Source organism: Muscardinus avellanarius (assembly GCF_963383645.1).
Source record: "Muscardinus avellanarius genome assembly, chromosome: 7".
NCBI classification, from domain to species: domain Eukaryota; kingdom Metazoa; phylum Chordata; class Mammalia; order Rodentia; family Gliridae; genus Muscardinus; species Muscardinus avellanarius.
In genome coordinates this window covers 21,852,244-21,878,050 of record NC_137793.1, presented here as the reverse complement: position 1 = coordinate 21,878,050, position 25,807 = coordinate 21,852,244, and the positions used below count along the sequence as shown (strand labels likewise).

At 41.9% G+C, this 25,807-nt stretch overlaps 1 protein-coding gene across 1 annotated transcript in view; it reads right to left on the bottom strand.

The window, feature by feature from the left end:
- The window catches only part of DOCK2 (dedicator of cytokinesis 2), a gene marked incomplete at both ends in the record, with an annotated part of 443,452 nt that overhangs the window by 6,205 nt on the left and 411,440 nt on the right, over window positions 1-25,807 (bottom strand). Inside the window, 5 exons of the mRNA XM_080699131.1 lie at window positions 12,163-12,246; window positions 13,888-14,064; window positions 20,009-20,095; window positions 20,829-20,913; window positions 22,567-22,648. Coding sequence (XP_080555257.1) covers window positions 12,163-12,246; window positions 13,888-14,064; window positions 20,009-20,095; window positions 20,829-20,913; window positions 22,567-22,648 — 515 coding nt within the window. The remainder of the gene's footprint in view (window positions 1-12,162; window positions 12,247-13,887; window positions 14,065-20,008; window positions 20,096-20,828; window positions 20,914-22,566; window positions 22,649-25,807) is intronic.

Genomic DNA, 25,807 nt, shown 5'->3' with positions numbered 1-25,807 from the left:
ATCTTCCAGCACAGAAGTCAAACTATACTTTATATGATTTCTGAAGAAAAATACTATGTGTTAATATTAGAGATGACTTAAACTCCCAATGGGGAACTTCTAAAAAGTGATACAACAACCTTGGGGAGATAAGAGAGGAGGGGAGAACTTGTATGATGGATATAAAAGTCTTATCCAAAAAGAGGTGAATGGGTACTACCTAAAAGTAGATATGTTAAGGGGACAATAAGGGGTTCCCACTAGAAACAAATGCCAAGACAGAGTTATGTGGCTTTGGGGAAACATTACTAAGTGCAAAGGATAGAGTATGGATTATGTTGGGGAAAAGTGTGATGCTTCCTTGATGGGAATATAAAGATATCTATGCCTCCTCCTCCTGGGGTTCTTGCTAAAACGGCAAGGTGAAGGGGAAACTGAAATCCTCAGTGAAACTCGGAGATGTCTATAAACCTGTCCACAACATGTACAGGTAGAAGTGGATGGATGATGGAAACTGACATTCCAGAGCAGAGGAGGGAGTTGGTGACAAGAGGCCATTCTGCCTCTAGGAGCCCAGGAGGGGCTCAGGATTGCAGGCAACAGCACCACAGGAAGGCTGGAGTGATGAGAAGGAAAAGTAGCAGGGGGGTGGCATAAAATTCTGTACCAGGAGCAGTTAGGTCACCAGATGCCCACTGCCTCACCTTGTAGATAAGTATATTTTCTCATTTCTCCAAGGAATAGTAGCTTATTTAATAAAATAACTCTAATATAAACCTTGGGGGCTAAAGAGTACCAGGCAGAACAGAGGTCAGGGTGAAGAGCCAGACTAGAAATGAAGGGTCGAAAGCAAAGTCTGCATATGGATACAGAAACCTTCATTTCTCAGTTCCCAAATTGGCAGCAAATGGGATTATCCTACCATGCAACAGCTTGAAGGATCTGTCTCGGGAGAAAGTAAGGGTCACATGTATATACATAAATAAATAAATTTCTGAAACATAAGCCTACCAAGACTGAAGAAATAGACAAACATATACCAATGATGAGTTATGAAGTAATGACACAATGAAGAATTAAAAATCTTCCATCTAAAAAAGCCCAGGACCTGATGGCTTCACTGATGAATTATAAAAAAGATTTTAAAAGAACAATTCTAATTCTTCACAAACTATTCTAAAAAAAAACTGAAATAAAAGAAATGCTTCCAATTTATTTTTATGAGATCAGAATTACCCTGATACCAAACTAGACAAAGATTCATATACGAAACATAAAAAAGAAAAAACCTATAGGCCCATATTCTTGGTGAACACAGATATAAAAGTTCTCAATGAAATACTAGCAAACTAAATATAACAGCTAATAAAAAAAAATATACACCGTGATCGGGTTAATCCCAGCATTGCGAAGGTGATTTAACATTTGCAAATAAATAAACATGATACAGCACATAAAAAAGATGGAGAAAACCCATATAATCATTTTTAATTGATGCAGAAAAAGTATCCAATAAAATTCAACTTCCTGGGGACTTCCGGGAAGATGGCGACCGAGAAAAGCGGGGCTTAAAAGCCCCGCTAACAACCAATCTCTATTACCACAAAATCAGCGCCTTTCATAGCCAGAAAACACCATCACCAGAGAAACAAAAAAATCACCAGCCCCAGAGAGGAGGGGGTCTCATAACGGAGCTCAGAGCCACAGAGGAGATACGCCAGCCTCATGGCCGAGGACGCAGCAGCAGCACCTTACTGCCATTTGCAGCAGCTCACCGGATGGCTCCAGACCAACGCACTCAACAGCCCACCAGGCTCCAGAGAGGAGCGGTGGACAGTGAGCCGAGGTGAGCCACTGCGGAAGAGCCCAGACAGCGAGCCGAGGTGAGCCGCTACAGAAGAGCTCGGACAGCAAGCCGAGGTGAGCCACCGCAGAAGAGCCTGGACAGCGAGCCGAGGTGAGCCGCTGCGGAAGAGCTCGGCGGGATTCGGCAGATTTTTCAGTGCAGGGAGCATCTAAAGCTCCCAGTGGCTGGGCTCAGCACACGCTGCAGGGACTCAGAGGGGAGCTCAAAAACAGAAGAAATATGCCAGCCTCACGGCCGAGGGCATGGCAGCGGTGCCATATTGCCACCAACGGCCGCAGCAGCGAATTCACCGAGTCCACTACAGCTCCATCTGCATATTCAACAACAGTGAGTCAAATTGTGGGCCCCAGAGGAGAAATCCCAGTACTGACTCCCAGGGACTTGACCCAGGGGGGGAGTGGCGGTGGCAGAGATATCACACCATAGGAGAATGCGCAACCTGGCACCCCCCATAGTTTAAAGCAGCCTCTATCGACTCCCTGGGTCTGAGACTTTGCGATACAATCCAGTAAAGGAGTAGTGGTGACTGAGATACCATAGACTTGAGATCCAGAGCACCTTAAGTGAAGTCGTAGTGACCCAAGGGAAGAACCCAGAGAAGGCACAAACTCCCGAAATCATGGGAAAGAGAAATAACAATGGAGCAAGGAATGCCACAACCCCACAACATCTGAACCCGATAAAACAGAAATTCAGAGATTTCTAGAAGATCAAATCAGGAAAATAACTTTAGAAATAATAGAGGTGTTTCAAAAAGAATTCAGAGAGAGCCAAAAAGAGATAAAGGATGCAATTAATGAAGTAAAGTCCTCAATTCAAAGTACAAACAACCGGTTAGACCACATGGAGAATAGAATCTCGCTCTTAGAAGATGAGCAATCCAAAAATGAACGCATAGTTTCTAATCTAGAAAAAAATATCTGACAGCAGGAATCTGACATTGAAGAAATATGGGCCCATTTTAAGAGAGCTAACCTAAGAATAATTGGAATAGAGGAGGGAAAAGAAGGTGAAACCAAAGGGATCAACAATATCTTCAAAGAAGTAATAGAAAAATTTTCCAAATATAGAGCAAGAGGTCAATACACAGGTCCAGGAAACTTATAGAACTCCCTTTAGACAGGATCGGAGAAGAGGATCCCCACGCCACATAATTGTCAAAATGACCAATGTGGAAGCCAAGCAGAGAATCTCAAAGGCAACAAAAACAAAGGGCTAAGTGACATTCAGAGGCAAACCATTTAGAATCACTCCAGACTTCCCAAACCAAGTCATGAGAGCCAGAAGGGCTTGGAGTAACATATTCCAAACTCTGAAAGAAAATAACTTCCAGCCAAAAATTTCCTACCCAGCAAAACTTTCTATCAAATTAGATGGAGAAATAAGAAGCTTCCATGACAAACAGAAACTGAAGGAATTTATGTCTTCAAAACCAGCGCTAGAGAAAATACTCAAAGAGATTAACTACAAAGAAGAAATAGGTAACACACACCAGAACCAGAGAAAAAAGATTTTCCATCTAACAGACAAATAAGATTAGTTATCTGTGGAGATTCATTATTTATGTTAGTCTTATACCTATCTCTAAATTGTATTGTTTGCTTTTATTGATAATTTTTAGGATTTCTAGTTGGAATATTAATATACCTTCAGATATAGCATTTGGAAATATTTTGTCCCATTCTATCAGTAACTTTTAACTTTGTTTACATTGTCTTTGGATATACAATATTTTATTTTTTAGGGAGTTTGTATACCCTTTTGTTGCCTGTGCCATTGAAATCATATCCAAGGAATCACTGCCAATTTCAATGTTGTGAGGTTTTATGACCCAGATTTTCTTCTAAAAGTTTATAGTATTAAGATTTATATTTAGGTCTTTTATCTATTTTGAGTTAATATTTGTATATGGGATTAGGTAAGGGTCCAATTTTATTCTTTTTCATGTAATTATTATTTTTCAACAATATTTAGTTAAAAGATTATTATTTCCACCACCAAATGTTCATGGAAACCTTGTCAAAAATAACTTGACAATATATGGAAGAATGTATCTCTAGGCTTTTATTTAACTCCAATGGTTTATATATCTGCCTTTAGAACAGTACTACACTGTTTCAATTATTGTAGCTTTATATGGTTTGAAATTAGAAAATATATATCTTCTAGCTTTGTTCTTTTTTGAGATCATTTTGGGTATCTAGAGTCCATATTCCATATTAGGATAGATTTTTTTCTGAAAAATAAATATATAAGTATATGATAGTCTCACCTAAAAAAAAAAAGAAAAAATATTCTCTGGTAAGAAAGAAAGCAAAAAGAAATATTGAAATGTTATCTTTAAGCTATCAAAAGCTTGGTATCAGACAAATGAAACTGTTATGTGAGATTATCATTTTTAATTTTGGATAAATTGCTATAATACTAGATGTCAACCACTAAGCCAAGCTTGGGAAGGAGGGATGGGGAAGGAATCGGGTGGGGATCAGGTGGGGGCTGACTGGGTGATGTGTGCATGTATGTCTACAAAAGTTTTTTGTATCCCACTATGATGTATGAATACAGTGCACCAATAAAAAAAAAGATTCAACTTCCTTTCATGATAAAATCTCTCATAAAATTAGGTATATAAGGAATATACCTCAATATATTAAAGTTTATATATGAAAAATTCATAGCCTCTATCATATTGACTGGGGAAAAGCACCATTTTCTCTATAATTCCAAACAAGTATACCCACTTTCATCACTCTTATTTAATATAGCACTGGAAGTCTTAGCAAGGACAATTAGGCATGAGGAAGAAATAAAGAGCATCCAAATTGGAAAGAAAGGAGTTAAATTACCCATATTTGCAGATGGCATAATTTTATACTTAGAAAAACCTAAATACTCCATCAAAACAGTGTTAGAATTTGTAAACAAATTTTGTGAAGTTGTAGAATACAAAATTAACATCACAAAACAGTAACTTTTTTATATACCAATAATGAACTCGCTGAAAAAGAAATTAAAAAAGCAATCTCATTCATAGTAACTCCAAAAAAAGTGGGAAAATTTTCAACCAAGAACGTAAAATATATCCACAATAAAAATTATAAAACACTGATGAAATAAATTTTAGAGACACAAAATAAATACCCAATATTCATGGATTAGAATAATATTGCTAAAATGACCACACTACCCAGAGTGATCTGTGGATTCAATACAATTTTAATGAAAATATGAACAACTTTTTTTTCACAGAAATTAAATTTCTAAATTCATTTAGAACAACCAGTGATGCAGAACAGCCAAAGCAATTCTGAGAAAACAAACACACACACACACACACACACACACACACACACACACACACACACAATACCTGACGCATCACAATACCTGACTTCAAAGCACACTACAAAGCTACAGTAGTTAATGCAGCATGGTACTGGCATGAATACAACCATATAGGCCAATAGAACAGAATAGAACACCCCCAAATTAACCCACATTCAAACAGTTAAGTGAGTTTTGACAAAGGTATCGTCAATATACAGTGGAAAAACATGGCATCTTCAATAAATGACACTGGCAGGACTGAATTTGTACATATAGAAGAATAAAACAAGATCTCTTTCTCTCACTGAAGATGGAGCAAAGACCTACGTATTCAACTGGAAGTTATAAAATTATTATAGGGCATCATAAGGGAGACACTGGTGGAGGTAATGTTATTTTAAATAGGACCCCAAAGGCATAGACAAAATAAATAAAAATAGACAAATGGGACTCTGTAGAGGGAAGAAAATAATAGAGTTAGGAGTCAAGCTACAAAATGGAAGAAAATATTTTCAAACTATTCATCTGATAAAGTATTGGCCAGAACATATAAGGAACACAAAGTTAACACACACACACACACACACACACACACACACACACACACACACTCAAAAAATGGGCTAAAGAACTAAACAATCACTTCTCAAAAAAAACCCATACAGATGGCTAATCAGTACCTTAAAAAATGTTCACTCTCACCAGGAAAATGCAAATAAGAAACACAACATGATATCATCTTACTCCAATTAGAATGGCTATCATCAAGAAGACAAAAAATAAATTCTGGCAAGGGTGTGTATTAAAAGAAACCCTTACACCATAGGTGGTCATGTAAATTAGTCCAGCCTTTATGGAAAATAGTATGGACATTTCTCAAAAAGTTAAAAACAAAACTACCATATGTTCCAGCAATTCCACTACTGGGCATCCAGAGGAGATGAAATCATAACAAAAAATACTATCACTCCATGTTTATAACAGCACTATCCATAACAGCTAAAATATGAAAACAACCCAAATGCCCTTCCATGGGTGAAGGGATTAAAATGTATTATATATACACACAATGGGATATTATTCAACCAAAAAAAAATGAAATCTTGCCATTTGCAGCAGCATGGATGGAATTAGAGGTCATTATGTTAAGTGAAATAAGACACAAAAAGACAAATATAACAAGTTCTCATCCATAGAAACTAAGACGTGACTCCTGTGAAGAAACAGGATGAAATAGTGGTCACTAGAGACGAGGAAGTGGGGGGCTAGGAAGGAAAAGAAGCTCAGTAAGGAGCACCAAAATACTGTGTAAATGGAGAAAGTACTTCTGGTTCTTCTTTAGCACCATACAGAAACTATAGATTAAAACAATCTATGCTATGTTTCAAAATGACTAAAAAGAGTACAAAATTTTCAATGTGTAAAAATGGTTAATATGTGAAGAGATAAAATGCATATTTCCCTGGTTTTATTAGTAGAGTATCAAATTACAATAATGTGTCCCATAAAGATATATAAATATTATCTCAAAAATAAACCATTCTGACACTAAAAAAAAGATATTAGCAACAATAAAGTCAATTTAGAGTAAAGCAAATTAAGCCTGAAGAAAGTTTAGAATAGGCATGAATTAAAAATAAAAGATTATCAGTCAATAACTGACTCTTTGAAAAGACACTAACACTGATAAACCCCAAAAGACTAATCACAAAAACATAGGGCACCACTAACCAACATCCAACTTGAAAAAGTAATATTATAACAGGAAGTACAAACCTTATAATTATCATAACTTGTTGGTATTATTAAAAAGTTTGTTCATTAGTATTTAGATAAAATGTACAGATTTCTAGAAAAGCACAATCCCCCAAAAGGACATTAAGATAAATTTAAAAATCTGAAAACTTTTAAGAAATTGAATAGATATTTTAAAAAATTGCTGGTCTATGTAGTATCACTGACAAAGTCTAGCAAACACATAGCTAGACTGTTTGCCAGCTGTATGCAAACTCTTTCATAAGATTGAGTAGAAAAAAAAATTCCCGGGCTAAGTTAGCTCTGCATAGATATTGAAGAAAATATTATAAGAAAGAAAAGTTACAGGATAATATCTCTTTTGAGAATAAATAAAAAAATCTTAAAGGGCACATTTGCAAACAAAATTCAACAATATGTAAAAAATAATAGTCCATTATGCCCAAGTGGGACTTATTCCATATATGCTAGATTGGCTTAATATTCTACAATTAACTACTATAATTTTCCATATTAACAGAATGAAGAAAAAAATCTCAATAGATTTCAAAAATGGATTTGACACAAAAATTCAAGATAAATAAGCTAACTAGCTCTAGAATAAAATATTTCTGAAACATCATACTCTCTGTGAAATATTGGTGGCTCCCCCGATGCTAGGAATATGAATGTCTTCTCTCTTTCTCTCTCTCTTCTTGTATCCATCAGTATAATGAGGCAAGGACAATGGATGGCATAAGATTAAAAAAGAAATGAAACTTCTTACAGTAGCAGCTGATGACTTCAGTCTTAGGAAGGGGTATTAGTTACTATGAAGAGATGTGAGGTGTTCTTGGCAGAATTCTTTTTTCATCCCAGTGGTTGTCACCTGGGTTGTATATTTTATGCATATTTTTCCGTATATAATACTTAACTACAAAAAGTTTCAAAGAATATACCATAGACATCTTTCCATGCAATAAGTACAGACTATTATTAAATAAATTTAAGATTGCTAGGTAGAATGTCACTATACAAAAAAAAATCTATTGTGTTTTTATTGAAAAACAAAGTAAAAATTAAAAAATACTACTGACAACAAAATTAAACATCAAGCACCTAGCAATAAACCTAATAAAATATATAAAACATATCCACACTGAAACTTACACAACTTTTCTGAGAGAAATAAATAAATGAAGAGGTGAACGCCGGGCGTGGTGGTGCATGCTTGTAATCCCCGCGCTTGGGAGGTGGAGACAGGAGGATCGCACAGGTTCGAAGCCAGCCTTGCTGGCTTAAGAGAGCCTGTTTCCAAATAAAAATATAAACTAGGTCCGGGAGTGTAGCCCGGAGGTAGAAGGGTTTTCAGGAACCCCAGTACCACCAAAAAAAAAAAAAGGAACACTATATTGTTAAGATACCAATTCTTTTTCAAATTAACAATTATTTAATGTATTTCTAATCAAATTCCTAATGTGTTTTTGGACATTATATGAAAATGGGCAAGCTGATTTTCAAATTTATCTGGAAATACAAGGGGCTCTGAATTGCCAAGACAAAGTTGAAGAAAAGCAACAATTTGAAGTACATATACAGAAAAAAAATACATAAAATATTTGAAGACGCATTTTACAAAATTAATTAGCTAATAAGCATATGAAAAGTGCTAAACACCATTGCTCATGAAAAAAAATGCCAATTAAATCTAAAATGAGACAGCGCTATACAAACACCAGAAGGACTAAAGTTGAAAGGATTAACAGTAAGTGTAAGTGAGAATCTAAGCAACTTCAGCTCTTAGAAGTTGTTGGTGGGAGTGTAAATTGATTTAGCCACTTCCAGAAAGTCTCTTGTATCCAGTAAGGCAAAATTGCATGACTCCGAAATTCCACTACTACATATACGCTAGAATTGAATGTTTATGTCCACCAAAAGCCATGAAAAAGAACGTTCATGGCAACTTGTAATATACAAAACCTGAAAACAACCCAGGTGCTCATTAATAGGAGAATGGGTAAACAAATTAGCTATTATTTGTTTACTGTATGCCGATATAAAGGGGAACGGAGACAAAGAATGTCAAATCTCAGGTATATATGCAACAACTGAATTCCTCTCAAAGACAACATGTTGAACAAAAGAAGCCAGATACCTAATAGAATATACTTTATAATACTATTCATATACATTTAAAGAACTGGCAAAACTAACCTATGCTGGTAGAAGTTTGGCAGTAACTACTAAAGCTAAGTGTTCTCATTTGCTATGAACAAGAAATTCCAGACCCAGATATACACCCAACTGTGCACATGTGCCCTAAAAAGATAGATACAGGGATGTTCCAAAGAGTATTAAATGTAACAGCTCAAAATTAAAATCAGCCCTATTCTCCATCAGCAGAAAAATAAATACATTGGGATAGTTATACAATTCACCTGGATAAACCAATATGTAGCAACAAAAAGTAAGAAATGATAGTTTAGTGCCACAAAACAATAAAATAAATGCATTTCACAAACATCACATTGTCACAAAAGAGTTCTTTGTGGTTCCATTTACTTATGTCAGAAATAACCAAAAGTAAACTATGGAGTTAATGAATGAGTGTGTGAGTAATAAAATATTTTGAAAAAGCAAGGAAATTATTACTATCAAAAAGGAAAATGGTTGGCCTTGGGGAGAGATAGTCATGACCACCATGAGACAGTCATAGGTGATCTTGGAATGCTGGCCACATTCTGGCTTCATCTGCCTGGTGGTTATATGGGTGCATGTTCAGTGATAAATCTGTGAGCTCTGTGTGTGTGTGTGTGTGTGTGTGTGTGTGTGTGTGTGTGTGTGTGTATGTGTGTGTGTACATTTTTTGTGGTAGTGAGGATTAAACCCAAAGGCATTCTATCTCTGAACTATACTCCCAGCCCTTTTTATTTTTTAATTTGAAACAGGTTTTCTCCAGGTTGCTGAAGACTCTCATTAAGTCGCTGAGGCTGTCCTTGAACCTTTGATCCTCCTGTCTCAGCCTCTAAAGTACTGGGCTTATAGGCCTGTGCCAACACATTTGGCACTTTTTATGTGTATTTTTCTGTGTGTTTTATATCACAGTAAAAAGTTTCGAAGAAAAATAGACTACAGACATCTCTCTATGCCAATAAAAACAGAGAAAGTCTTTACAAAGTAAAAAAAAAAAAAAAAAACAGCAAAGAAGCTGTCAATACCAAGATCTATGAAATCTTGAACACAAAATAGACTTCAAAAACTTCAGCACTGGTTGGTTTGCTAGAGGGAAAAATACATTTCTTTTTGGAAGTTTAAGGTTCTCATATTTTGAGAAAATTCAAAGTGTATCTATCTTTCCAAAACCGGTATCCACTCCAGAATTAAGCTCTGGCAGACAGGGAATGGACCCAATTTTACCCATGACTGTATCTCTGTCTTCTGGCACTGTGCATGGCATACACTGGGGACTCAATAAATAAGGTTTGTGTGAATGGACAGATTGGACAAGAGCTAATGTGCTGTGTGTAGTAATATAAAAAGGCGACCTTCACCATGAACAGGGATGTCTCTTGTGAGTGTAGGTGCCCGTAGTTAGCGTACCTGGGCTCTGAGGGGGAAGGACATGGACCAGGGCAATCTCGGTTGGGGGGTAAGAGGCATCTAACCTGGTGGCCTGGGGGTGGGGGTGATGGACAGTGCTTGAAGGTGACCACGAGGGGGCGATGTCTGACGGTGCCTGGATGATGGCTCTTAGAAGCAGTAACATCTCGAGTTTTAGGTCTTCCTTGTTCATTTGGAGTCCCCCTAATAGCTCTGAGACTTTGGTAGAATTTTCTTAGGTTGGACAGTCTTGTATTGGCTGCCCTGTCAGGCCGTGGTCCACCCTTTGAGCACAGAGCTACAGAGCACACAGAAGCTGTTCCCAGATGACAAAACAGGCCCAGTGGCTAGGCCGAGGTGGTGGTATGGACAGAGGGAGATGTCCAACAGAGGCAAATTATGCGACTTGTTAGCCTTACCTGGGACACCCCGGAAATATCCGAGAAGGGGAAGCACTCTGAGCCCGGCCTTCCTGCTTCCCATGTTGTAGGTGGTAAGGGAGAATATCATGGTTTGAATATTAAAGGTTATCATGACCCCAAGAAGGATGGAGAGTCCTTAGAGATAGACGGGCTTCACCCCTGGCACAAAGTAAAGAGGGAGAGACAATTCCAGACACAAATTCGCTCAGCAAAAGGGTGGCTGTGCAGTGCGTGGTGCTTCGATTTAAAGCCCCACTTTGCATAAATTGGCATAGGCAGAGAAGGGCCTGAATTAGGAATCCTTATTTTAAGAAAAGAGGCGGCACCCAATGCTTCTCACTCCCTGATTTCCCTAGAGTAACAAAAGCTCCCTATCAGGAAAGCTTGCCTTTCTTTGTACTGTGACTGGCAAGGAGGGAGGGAGGAGGACCGGCAGCTGCTCTCTGCCCCTGGGCTCCCTCTCACTCTCACAGAAGTCCACCAGGTGCTGCTGTGAGGAAGGAAAGCAGAGAGACAGACAGAGACAGAGAGAGAGAGAGAGAGAGAGAAGAAAGGAGTAAGGTGCGAGGAGGTGGGAGGCAGAGAAGCCAAGGATGGGAGAGATAGAAGCGAAGATCAGCTGAGATAGAGGAGTAAAGACGAGACAGATGCACACACACACACAGGAGAGGATGCTAGGAGAGAAGGGACCCAGCCCGGAGTCAAGCGGCAAGTCCTCAGCTGGGATCTGGAGGGCTGAGAAACAGCCTGTGCAGGTGCAGACCCTTTGGCCCAAACAACCAAACAAAGGCCTCTATTATCTGCAAAAGCTGATATCCATCTGAGCATTCTCTGCCACAAAGGAAGTGAGCCTTAGAAGGCCAGCTGGGGGTGGGGGCCCAAGTCTCTGTCGTCTGATTGGTGCACACTGGGTGGATGGGGGGATGAGTGGGAGCCTGATTTTCATAGACTCCCACTGTGAAAAGCTACCTCCTGAGTTCAACCTCAGAGAAAGCAATCTTTGCAACCTGCAGCCTGGTACTGCTGCCCGGCACCTGTGCAACAAGCACCCCACGGGAAGGCACCCTCATTCTGCTCCCGGGTGAGCCTGCTCAGGTGGGATGTATAGTCACAAGAGGGCCAAAAGACAAGGGACAGGAGTACACGTGCAATCCGGCCATCTGACCAGAGGCTGGCTAAGGGCACAGGGCCTGGGAGAGGAGAAAGGGCTGGATATTCCCCAGCTCACTTTACCTGCCAGGCAATCAGGTCCTTGAGGCGGCTCAGCTTGTCCTGGTCTTCAGGGTGGTCCCTGGTGTACTCCTCAGTGAAGAAGGCCTGTGGGGGGCAGACAGAGGGTTGAAGTTTCTTGTTTCTCCGCATGGATTCTATATTCCATAACCAATCTCTCTGGCCCTGGGAGAAGTTTCGGTTTGAGAGAGGCAGTACAGAGTTCACAGGTAGTTGGAGGATGTGAGGGTTGAGATGCACAGGTGCTGACAATTCCTTTCCTGGAGGCTCAGACCAGCACTCCCTGGGAAGGAGCTGTGCACTCCGGATAAACCATTTTCACTGTGTGACCCCTGGACTAGCCTCAGCACCCAGGAACCTGTTAGAGATACGGAGTCTCAGCTGCAACCCAGGCCTATTGAGTCTCTGATACACCTGCCCTTCCCCAGCCGGCCCTATTGCCTTAACTCCTCACCCACTTCACTTCTTTGTGTTACTTGCCTGCTCCTGCGGGCATTGGAATTTGGACCTTTAATCTGGCCATTTCACAAATGGAGGATTCCAAGCCCCAGAGAGAAAGAGGCTTGAAGAATCACATAGCAGTTTGGTGACAAAGCTGGGCTCGAAGCCAGGTCTCGCTCACACAGCTGCTCGGTGACAGAGACAATCCAAAGGAGCCTCAATATGATGGCAGCCCAGGAAGGGAGTTTCCCAGCTCAGATTCCAGTAAAGATCCAAGGTCTGGGACTGGGGTGGGTGGGCGGTTCCTGTGTTAAGAGGCTCTGCAGGGGGTTCCCTTGCACCTGGAGGGCACTGCTACCAGGAAAAGGACTTAGTAAAGGACTTTGCCTGGTGCATGCCCACACTCATTTTCTAGCCTCCTTCCCTGCAAGTGATGCTGGGAGGTCCATAGCTGTCTGGGGCTCACATTATTGTGGGCATACCTACATACAGACATAAGATTTTATTCCTCAGCCCGAGCAAAGGATTTCCACTGAGGATTATATCAGGTATCTGAGGGTGGCCCAAAGAACTGATTGGGTCCCTGAATTGCACTGCTGTGTGGTAGTCTTAGTTTTACATCAATGGAAGACATGGGAAGATAATAGAGACCTCATCGTGAGATTTATTAGATGGAGGAATTTGTTCTTCCTTCCATGTCTGTTAGATGAAAGTCAAGAAAGGACTTTTTATTCTATTTCAATGCTGGTAAAAGCTATGGCTCCCCTTTGAGAAACTGGTATCCCTCCATAGATAATATAATTTCTGATATATAACTGATGGCATTTCCCTTTTTGCCGTCAATACCAGAAGGGCGAAAAATACCATCTATGGCTTTCTGGAGGGACCTTGGAGTTGGGCTCCCAGTCTTTCTCTATTTTTAGATTCTGGGTTTCATTTCTTTGCCAGTGTGCATGTTATTTTCAATGCTCTGTGGAGGATATGGTGGCTTACATGGTAGCACATATGATTCACGGTGCCTGTACATTCATGGTCTGGTTCACAGTCACTCCAGAGACAAAAGGGGGCCTGGATCTGCTCAGGAGATATGAGTCCTTCATGGGCCCTGTTCCTTCCTGCCCCAGGACAGGGAATGGGAATGAGGGTGTACAGGAGAGGAGAGCTCATGAGGCTGCAGAAAATCAGGAGCTACATGAGGTGCAACCAAGCTGAGGGTCCCATGGAAACAAGGAAAGCCCTGGGCACTTCTGCCACTGCCCTCCAGGGCCTGGAGAAGGGCAGCCTCACCTTCTCGTACTTGGCGAAGCCTCCCATGACGGCGGGGTCCACGATGCCGTTCAGGAGCATGGAGAGTGGGTTGATAGGGAGGCTCTCGTCGCTCTGGTACTGGTTGATCATCATCAGGATCTTCTCATTGGCCGTGGACATGGTTTCGATGGCGTTCTCCAGGGGACTAATTGTGGTCTGTTGAAAACAAGATCACCAAGAAGAAAGGGCCTTAGCAGGCCGCTTTGGAAACAGATAATTATTGATATTGATTTCATTTGGGGTGGACACTGAAATGAGGCCACTCTCCCTGCCCCCTGAGGGCCTGTGGCAGGCTCTGGAGTAGTGTGACAGTCTGGGGCTGTCTGGGGAGAAACACACTGATTATCTGCTGGGTGAGGAGGGGGTGTCTGGAGAAGTGGAGGCAGGAAGTGCCAGGCTCTTTGGGGGGGATTTAGAGGCTGAAGGTTTCCCCCTGAGAGGGCTTTTTTCTCCTAATTCCCTGAGTGAAACACTCTTCAATATGACGCATCACATATTGGTTGAATATCTACTATGTGTGTGCTATTAGCCAGAAAGATCAGAGCGGAATATGATGTGAGCACGCAGCCAGGCACATAGTAGGTCCTGAGGCAGGGTGTGGCATGGAGGTCATTCCAAGGTCAGTCCACATTCACTGAGAAGGTAAATTGAAACTCTTCTCCCACATGCCTTACAAGCAATATAAACAGAATGCTGGGAAACAGTGCAGATCTCAAGAGCTTGGGATCTGCAGGGGACACTAGAGGTCACGGACATTTTCTCTAAAAGAACCAGATAGTAAATACTTTAGGATTTGCAGGCCAGATGGTCTTTGGTGCCACTGCTATGCTATTACAGGACAGAAGCAGCTATCAGGAATATGTAAATGAATGGAAATGGTTGTTTCCATAAAACTATTTACAAAAATCGGTGATGAGTAGAATTTGGCCCGCAGGCCATAGTTTGCTGACCCTTGAACTTATTAACACAGTGTGAATCTCAGTCTGTGGACTTCTAGCTGTGACTGTGAGCAGGTTTCCTAACCTTTCTGGGTCTCAGTTGATTCACTGGTAAAATGGGATCAAGAAAACCAACTTTAGAAAAAAGTATTGATAGCTATTGTTATTAATGCTTGTGGGTAGGATTAGATAAAAAAAAAACAGCAGTTGTTCTAAGAGGAGGAGATTCACAGACAGAATGGGGTAGCAGGTAGAGGAAAGGGTCAAGAGAACAGAGAAAACCTACTGGAGGAAGGGCCCCTAAGTTTTACAGTGTCTGCTTCACTGACTATGTAGTGAAGATTAATTGAGATAATATACCACATAGCGAGTTCTTTGAAAATGTCACGTGCTAGGTCTTGTACTTATTGTACAAACAAGAAGGGCAGGCCAGCCTCTCTAGCCATGTGTTTGGTCTTTTTAAACCATTTCCTTAAATCCCTATGCAACCCAGCCTTCCCCTGTATCTGTACATTTTTAAAGATGGCAGCTCCTGCAGAGCAGTCTCTGGAACTAGACTGTCTTGTCACTGTCCCACAGGCACACACATGACCACTGGACCATTCACCTCTATGTTGCTACAACAGCATCACCTGTGGCACTGGACTTACAAGAGGTCTACTTAGGTCACGGTTCCAGAGGAGGTTCAAGTCCAAGATCGGGCCATTCCATTGGTTCAGGCCTCTGGTGGGGAGAGCCAGATGGCAATAGCAGTTGCTCACATCCAGAACCAAGAGGCAAACAGACTAACAGGGTTCCACAGTCCCTTTTGAAGGCATTCTCCTAGTGACCTAGGACCTCCCACTAGAACCCACCTCTTAAAGGCCCACAGCATCTCCCAACCCAACACCCTGGGGATGAGGCTTTCATATATGGACCTTTATGATCCACAGCACCCACATAAGTATACACAGAGCATGAACTAGAGGAGAATGTGACTCGCCTAGGCATGGGCTGCAGTGCAGAGTCCCACAAGCTGAATTAGGTGTGTGGACCAGCCCTGCAGGACTTTACAGCACCCAGCTCTAGACTGAGTTCTAAGGAAAACCTGGCAGCACTGCTTGAATTGAGCCCAGCACCATACCTGGGTTTCAACAATAGCTTGGCATGTCCGAAAGACAGATTAAAAATGGAAAGGCCAATTGATTGGCTTTCTTTCCTCATTTTTGAAGCTATTTTTGGATTCCCAAATCTTGATCCTCATTATAGCCATCAGGAACAGAGAATGAGAATTGAAAATAACTTTGGCTTCCCACGTAAAGGCATTTGTGTAGATCAAATAAATATGTAGCTCTCAGAGCAAAGTTATGGGGGTGGAAGGTGATTATGTATTTGATGAAAGCCCTGGAAATCAGGAGCTGATAACAAGAATAAAAGTAGCAATCATGGTACTGGCGCTAACTCCACTCATTATAGCCTCTATGTGTGGCCTGTGTGCTCTCATTTATGTCCCCGACCACAGGTCCAGTCATTTGCTAGAGGACAGGTAATGGCAGAGCTGGGGCGAGAACCCAGGTGTCCCCGATCCAAAGGTGGATCATGCTCTGTTACCAAGCTTAACTGACTGGCTACCGGGACTTGGTGGAGCCCTTAAACCTCTGATCTCTTTGCTAATCAGAGCCTCAGTTGTCTATGGGGCATACACGCAATGTACATCCTGCTCACCTGCTATGAAACAAGAATGAGTTATTACAGAAAACTGCCTTGGAATAAATGTAAACACGTGTGTATGAAGAGGAGCAAGTGTTGGCACAGAAGAGGAAATGATGGCAACCCCTCTCAACAAGGCAGCATTTCATATTGTTCAAAGGCATTTTCCCACAGTCGTATCTCCCTCCCATCTAGGAGGCTTCTGAGCTCAGCTGGACAGGCACTATTGGAACCTCTGTACTCTGACTCTACTTTGACGGCTCACATCCCTCTGTGGGCCTCGGTTTTCTCACATGCAAGACAGTACAGCTGGACAAGAATCAGGGAAGAAACTGGAGTGATAACAGCAAAGCCAAGCTCTGAGGGCTATCACTTAGCAACCACATTAGTGCTAGTGTTTCCAGATTTCGCTGGATGGGGGAAAGGGTTGCTGCTGCAGCTGGCCACAGCTTCCACCAGTCCCTGTTGTCTTAATTTGACTATCTCATTTATTTACTTTATCTTGCTGGACTCTGAAAACATGGGAATCTATGGCTTTGGGACCTACTGGCCCCTGGCATCCTTTTCAGCTCTGAAATGCCAGATTCTGTAATCCTTCTTTTCAAGATGAAGCAAATGAAGATACACGTAGTACTCAAGTAACACGAATCACACAGCTCGTTAGTGACCACGTCGAATCTGAGTGACCCCGGGATCAGGGCTCACTGTAAAGACTACATTTCTCAGGGCCAGACACAAGGAATGGCACTCAGTGAATAAGCAGGACATACACTGAAAGGCCGTTAGAAAACACCTCTCTGTACAAACAGTACTGGAGTCGTGGCAATTTATGACAGAAAGAATGGAGAACAAGATACAAGTGTGTATAATGAAAAGAAATGCTTGGATATGAAGTTGCTTAGCAGGGCACTGAACCTCTGTGTCAGAGACATACTGAAATTCTTATCCAAGGGAGACTATTTAAAATAAGTAAATTTTGGTCAACTCTGAATATTTTCCCATCCTCTTCTATAGAAGGTATTGGGGTTAAACATAATAAAGTTAAAAAATGTTGACAATTTCTTCCCTAATTTCATAATTCTGAGGTCTTAAGATAAACAGCTCATACATACTATTAATTGATTGGTTTACTTAAGTATTCTTAAATATCTATTATGGGCTAAGGACTCTTCTTAGCACTTGGAGAATGGTAAGAAATAAAATAGATAAAATTTTCTGTCTTTTTGGAATTTATAATCTAATAGAGCTTATTATCTAATATACTATATTTAATATTCTATTAATATTAAAATTTAACACATAGGAAAATTATGTCATCTATTAGGAGGCAATAAATGTGTTGAGGAGAAATATAGTAGTAAAGGGAATAAGAAATAGAGAAATGGAACCCCACCCTTGGCCTCCAGTCCAGCAGGGATCACTAAAGAAGAGGCCCATCTTTTATTGCATTAAGATGTATGACTACAATGCACCAATAGAAAAAATAAAAATAAAAATAAAAAAAGAAGAGGCACCTTGCTGGGCCCCACCAACCACAGGCTAATGGCAGAGGCTGCGTATTGGTAGAAAGTTTCTGAGTCCTCATCTCAAAACAGGATTAAGTAATAGTGCAGTTATCCCTTGGTATCCACAAGGGATTAGTTCCAAGACCTTCCAAATATACCAAAATCCAAGTCCCTATACACAACTGTATAGTATTTGGATTCAACTTATGTATACCCTTCCATATACCTTAAGTCATCTGATCGCTTATAGTACCTAACACAATGTAAATACTATGTAAATAGTTGTTATACTAGAGTGTTTAAGGAATAATGGCAAGAAAAAGAGTCTGTACATATTCAGTTAAGATGCATTTTTCCCCAAGTATTTTCCATCTGAGTTGATTAAAGCTATGGATGGGAAACTTATACATACAGAGGGCCAAACTTAATACCTCATGGAGTTTTGTGAGAATTAAATGGATAAGGATATAAAGCCTTTGACATAGTTAAAACTTATCATATATCAATGGGTTCCATGAACCAAAGACACAAATTCTAGGGTACTGCTTGCTAGAGTTGGCAGGAAGAAGGTGAGAATGAATCCAGGGTAGATAGCTAATATGGGAGGTGAGTATCACACTCCACCTTGTTTAGTAACCTTGGACAACCCAGGGACTCACTTTGAACCTCAGTTTTCTCATCTGTAAAATGGGGAGAATCATAATATTGACCTCACGGGGTCACTGAGAGATTTAAGTGAGATCATGCCAGAGAGCGCTTTTAGCGCACACTCAATAAATATTTGCTGTTGTCACTATTCTTTTCCTACTTTTCCAAGTTCTCTGCCATGTTTACCAAAAGGAGGTTGAAGGGTTACCAAGCTGCGGGCTCATTGGAAAGGAGGGGGGTCGTTAGGACTGGAGTGAGATGCTGTCAAAGCTGACAATACAGTGGCTTGAAAACATCCGTCAGACCACATCCCTCCTCTGCTCGTGGCTCCCAGGTGAGGATCTGCAAGACCCCATGTGATCTGATAACAGACGACTGTGACTCAGCCCTGGCTGGTGCTGATCTGCTCCTGTGCCTTCCCCCTGCCGTTCCCTCCACCGGACCCTCTCTCTCCCAGGTATCTGCATGCATCACTTCCTTGCCTTCTCCATGCTTTTCCTAAAAGCCATTTTGGCAAGAGAGCTTTCTCTGGCCAGACTATTGAAATAGCCACCCCTCCTCTGTCACCTTTCTGTTTCCTTTTCTCCATCATGGCTTTCACCATCCAGCACAGCATACATTTGTTTTGGCTTTGCAATCTGCCTTCCACAGTAGAATGAAAGCTCCCCTCCAGAATCTCCAGGTCTTAGAACCGTGCCTGATGTGTGCAAGGGACACATAAACTAATTTTCAAATGAATAATTAAGATATCCTGAATATGTCCTCATTTATAAGATAGCCTTACAACCAGGCTGGCCCTTCTCCTTTTGTTCTCAGGGACGGTCAGATCCTTAGCTGTCTGAGGACTTGGAAACCCTAAGACCTGGGGTGAAGCAAAATACATGCTACTTGCACATAAGAGTTCAAACATTTGGATTCTGGCCAGAAATCTGTTTCTCTGTGATTTCCCCTCTCTTAGCTTCAGTTTATCCAACTATGCAAGGAGATATTGCAAAGTTACCCCCAAGGAGCTGCTGGGATGGGAGGAATATAGTGATCTGGTGGTTGGAGTTCCAGGCCCTCCTCTGCATCTTCCCTCTTCCTCCCCACAGATGTGTCCCCTTTACCAGCTGTATTACTGGGGCCTACAGAAAGCTTCATTTACTAGGAGAAAAAAAGTAATTTGATGCTACCCTGGATTTTGCCCCCAGTCTCTTCCTGCATAGGTATTCCAGGGCTTCAACAGGTGCTTCAAACAAAAACACAAGGGGCCTCCTGAGGCTGGCTATGCCCTGCCCATCAGAGGTGGAAAGGGTGTCCCTCGGATGTCCCTGCACTCACCTGAGACATGTGGACCACTTCGAACCAGCGCAGGATGCCAGGCAGCTTGTAGGCAGTCAGGAAGGAGGTCCTCTCGATCCACATCGACTGTTCCGGGACAGGGAGCAAGGGCAGGGGACAACACACTAATGAATCCTGGGTATTAGAAAAGCTAAGCAGAAACCCAGCCAGGCCTCCAGACATCTCCCGTCTGCCCCAAAGCAGAAAAAAATATTGTGCGCTCCAGATATATACTCTCACTCCACCCTTCAGAATTCTCTCCTAGCATGAAGCTTAAGCTCTCCCTGGATTTAGAGCAAGTAATTCTATATTTTGTGTGTCCATTTGCCTTTTCTGAAGGGAGGGTCCAGTGTTCATTGATTCTCAAAGGGACAGTGAGTCCCCAAATATTAAGAATCACAGCCTAAGACAAAGGGCTTAAAGAGTCTTGGAGCCACCTCCTCATTCCGGAAGACAGGTCCTATCTGGGAAACAGACATGCACAGGGAATCGGCTCTCAGGGGAGAGTGGTGATGGGCTCTTGTTGTGTGTTCTGGAAGGGTTGATTTAATCAACATCCCTGCTCAGCCTGTGAGTTTCACCTCCTGGAAACTCCTGAATGCCCTATGACTGACCAGGTCACCTGACACAAGGTCCAGGTCACATCTGGGAAGGGAAAAGGCTCAAGAAATGAGAAAATCCAACAAAAGAGGGCTGGGAATGGATGACATTGCATCTGTGGAAGTGGGGTTTATTTCTTTGATTTTTGCATCAAGTTCCTTCCCACTTTGGCTGGTGGGTGCTTGTCCCGATGCTGGCCCAGCAAGGTGGGGATACTCACAGCAAACTCATTCTCAGGGTCTACGGTCCCTCTGCGCACAGGCCGGGAGTAGTGGAACCTTTGCACATAGTTGGATTTGTAAAAGCTGAAAGACAAGAAGAAGCAGAGGCTAAATCCTTGTGATAGCATTTAAAATCAGGGTCTATGGTCTGGACTGCACAGAAAGGGATGTGCATGGGCTTTCCTGGCAAGGGGATATAGAAGGTAGCCTGGTCTTTTTCCCTCAAGGGATCACAACACTTAGTATCGTGGCAGATAGAATTCCAGCATTAATACACATGGTGTGGGTTGCATTACCATTTCTTGTGATCCCAGCGAAATATCTAGACATACTTAAGGACTGAGCCTAGTCCCAGAGGTGTCCTCCAAGGATATTTTCAGGAGTCCCTGTCATCCCCTAAACTACTCTTTCTGAATCTCTAGCAAGGTTCAGATGTCACTGCCAACAGGGCACTGAGGAGGGAAGGCTGAGCTGCCCTGACCTGCAGTAGCCCTGGCATGAGGCTGCTGGAGGAGCTGGCTTCTCTGCAGAACAAGGCCCTTCCTCTCCTGAAGGAGCCCCTGCTGCTGACAGTCCACCCAGAGTGAAGCCCTATTCTGAGACACTCAGGAGCTCTATTGGGTGCTGTGGTCTGCAAGAGGGTAATAAGCCCGTCTGCCATGTGCCCCATTCACCAACTCATCATGACCTTGTCAATGACCTTGCAACCTGGAATTAAACAGATCACTAACTCCTTCACATTGCCTCCTCTTTTTTTTTTTTTTTTTTTTTGGTGGTACTGGGGTTCTGGTCTACACTCTCAGACCTATTTTATATTTTTATTTGAAAACAGGGTCTCTTAAGCCAGTGCGCTGGCTTCGAACCTGCACGATCCTCCTGTCTTTGCCTCCCAAGCATGGGGATTACAAGCGTGCGCCGCCATGCCTGGCTCCTCTTTTTTTTTTTTTTTTTTTTTTTTTTTAATTTCCCTCTTTCCCCTCCCATTCCCTTCAGTTATGTCTCATTTGCTCATCTATAGTTCTCCTTCTTCACCTAGAGTTCCTCCTATGACCCATTTTCTCCCTAGCTTCCACATATTAGGGAGAACATCTGATTTCTTACTTTTGGTGACTGACTAATCTCACTTAGCATAATGTTCTCCAGTTCCATCTATTTCCCTGTAAATGACATAATTTTGTTCTTCTTTATGGCTGAGTAAAATTCCATTGTGTACATATCCCATAGTTTTGTAGTCCATTCATCTGTTGATGGACATCTTGGTTCATTGGCTCCTCTAATGTCCCTTTATCATAGTCTGAACACACCCATTGTCAATACCCAACCTTACCTTTGAGAAGGTGTCCCTTTGAAAGAATGCACTCAGCATGCTCCAGCTGCTTGGTCCTTATCTCCCCACCCTGCCTGTCACTCATCCAACCCACACCCTCTGGTTGTGACTTCCTTGGGATTGACCCGAGCAACAGGCTTTCCACAGACAATTTACTGAGTCTCAGCAAAGCCCACTGAGGATTAAGTAGGCTGCAGGTTGGACCCAACCCTGTCCCTCCCATTCATCCTTGGTGGATGACAAAGCTTCAGCCTAGGTTGAGGCAAAACCCAGCCCACTGGGGCAACTCTTCTCCCAAGAAGAAAAGGGGAAACAGACCGGCTTAGGTGGAGAAGGGCACTGTGTAATGGCCCCTTGTAGTTTTCCCCCTCCCTGCCCCATTCCTCTTTTCAGTGGGCTGTAGATCTTACTTTATAATCTGATCAGGCACTGGCTTGTTCTTGAACCTGGGGTGCTCATCCAAGACAGGCTGCACAGTGAAACACTGGATATCTGGAATTCCTGAAGTTAAGGGCTTAAAACATTTGTTGGCTGCAGGGATAGCTCTCAATGTAGTAGTGTGAGCTGAGAGATTCTAGGCCCAGCCTTTCAGGGTCAAGTGTTTATTTAATGGTCAGGTTGAGATTGCTTGTTTCCAACTAGGTTCTGATGAACAGTTAGCAGCCACTGTGGTCCTTATTGGAGCTGTGATCACCTTGAAACCTGTCTCAGGGCTCAGCTGCTGCTAACAGAGCTGGTCAGTGGTATATTATCATTATTACCTATGCAATATTAACATTAACAATGACACCTTTGAATGAATTTATAGTTCCCCATCAATTGCAGAGCATGTCTCCCCATGGTCTCATTTTAATCTCCAATTCCATTGGATGGCATCATTAACCTAAATTGTCCCTACTGGGGCCAGAAAAGCCAAACAACTTGTTGAAGGTCACATAGCTTGCAGGAGCAGAGTGGGGGTTTGTATTGGGCCATTTAATTCTATGCTCAGGATTCTTTACTCTAGACTTGCTACTCAGAGGTGGTCCTCTAGCTACCCCATTAGCATCACCTGAGAACTTGTTAGAAATGGAAATCTCAGATGGGTGTGGTAGCAAACACCTGTAATCCTAGTACTGTGGAGGCTGAGACAGAAGCATTGCAAGCTCAAGGCTAGCCTCAGTAACGTAGTAAGATCCTGTTTCAAAATAAAAAAATAAAAAGGTCTCAGGGTATAGCTTGGAGGTAAAATGTTCCTGGATTCAAGATTCAATCCCCAAGAAAGAAAGAGACAAAAAGAGGAGAGAGAGAGAGAGAGAAAAAGAAAGAGAGAGAGAGAGAAACCAGGTATGATAGCACATACCTGTAATTCCAGTACTTAGCAAGACTCTGTTTTCAAATTAAAAAGGGTTTGCTGGGCGTGGTGGCGCACACTTGTAATCCCTGCACTTGGGAGGGGGAGACAGGAGGATTGTGCAGATTTGAAGCCAGCCTCGCTGGTTCAAGAGACCCTGTCTCCAAATTTAAAAATATATATAAAAAATAGGTCTGAGAGTGTAGCCTGGAGGTAGAAGGGTTCCATCCCCAGTACCACAAAAAAAAAAAAAATAGGGTTTGGGGTATAACTTGAGGTAGAATGCCCCTTGGTTCAATCCCCAACACCACAAAATTAATAAAAATAAAAATAAAGAAATGAGAGAGAGAGAGAGAGAGAGAGAGAGAGAGAGAGAGAGAGAGAGAGAAAAGAAATGGAACCAGGTGTGATGGAGCATGCTTGTTAGTACTTGGGAGGCTGAGACAGTAGGATCACAGGTTTGCAGCCAATCTCAGCTACTTAGTGAGGCTCTCCACAATTTAGTGAGGCCCTATTTCAAATTTAAAAACAAAAAAAGACTTGGGGTGTAGCCCAGAGGTAGAATGGCCCTGGGTTCAATCTTCAGTACCACAAAAAAGAAAAAGAGGAAGGAAGGAAGACAGGAAAGGAAAAGAAAGGGCAAATTTCAGGCCTTATCTCAGACCTTCTGAGTCAGATCTATATTTTAATATTCCTGAAGGATCCATATGCATGATGAAGTTTGAGAACTACTACTGTAGAGCAAGCTAACATGTGTAACTTTGTACCACAACTCTAAGTTTAACAGCAACCACCTAAAGCAGAATTATAAGGAGCCTTGTCCAGACTCAGCCAGAAAAAGCTCCATGGTTGATTAGTGATGCCTGCCACAGGCACAAGACACTGAAGAGGCACTATGTGTGCTAGATCTTTGCCATGCCTATTCTCTACTTGTATTTATTCATTTTAAGCTGCTAATATGGTAAAGCAAACAAATTCAGTAGATACCAGTTATATCTTCTCCTTCTCTACTAAACACTTCTTTACCCATCTCTCCTTCAAAGTATTCAAGTTCTTTTTCATCCTTTTTTTTCTACTCAAACACCACCATAGCTTTAAAGTCCCCCTTCCCCATGACATGTTCTGCTTACTAAGGAATCAAGAATTCCTCTTACTAGCTTTTAAAGCTACATCAATATGGTCATAGCCCATTTTCCCATCATTATCTCTGGATGTCCAACAAATTCTATCACCTCTGCTTGGAACATTTTCCCTCACCAGGATCACTCTGCTGTGGACCCTTCTGGCAGAGGTCAAATACCGCAGTCCATGAAGACCAACTTCACCTCCATCAGGGTCATTCCCCTTCCTCTGACTCTCTGCAGTATTCGTCTGCCCTTCCCTTAGAATCCACTCTCAACTCCCATCTTCTTCTCCCTGTACCTACCACCCCATCTCCTCTGATGGCAGAAGCCATAATGATTTCACAATTAAGAAATAACCAAAACAGAACTGCAGATTCAATTCAATGGTCTTTCTCTGATAAATACACTTTATGCTAAGATATTGGGGTTTAATTGTTTTGTCTCTAAAACGTATTTCCACACTGAATAAGGATCCCAGAGAGATAGGGAGGGAGGGAGGGAGGGAGAGAGAGAGAGAAAGAGAGAGAGAGATGCCGACTTATGCAAAATGAATCTATGTCCATGCACTTCTATGAATTTCAAAAAAAAACATTTTCTTTCTTAAGTCCTATGGCCATCAGCCTGCCCTGAGAGAAAATTGCGCTAGATTAAGGCTAGGACCAGAGCTGGTAAACTATGATGGATTGAATCCTGTCTATCTCCTGTTTCTGTAGATTTTATCTTTTCAAATGGTTGAAGGGAAATGAGTTTTTTTGTGATATGTGAAAATTATAGAGGAGAACTAACCCCATCCCCATCCAGCCTCTGACATCAGATGACCTTTGAGTTGTGCCTGGGAAGATCCATGGCTGGACTCTCATGCCATGTGCCAAATCTATGCATGGAATTATGGCAACAGTAGGCACCTACTAAGAGACCTTCATTTTCTAATATGTCCCCAACTGGATACCTAGTAAGAAGGACCTGTCACCTTCCCCAAATGCTTGCCAACTTCTTAATAAGTGAATACAAAACAACAATAAGAACAACAGCAGCAACAACAACCATGGCAAAACAAAGTGTTAGTATTAGGTATTCAAGATTTTGGCAGAAGCAGGCCAGGGTTCAAATCTTACCTCTAGAACCACCTGGCCATTACCTGGTACAAGCTGCTTAAGATCTGTGAGCCTCAATTCTCTTATTAGCAAAATGCAG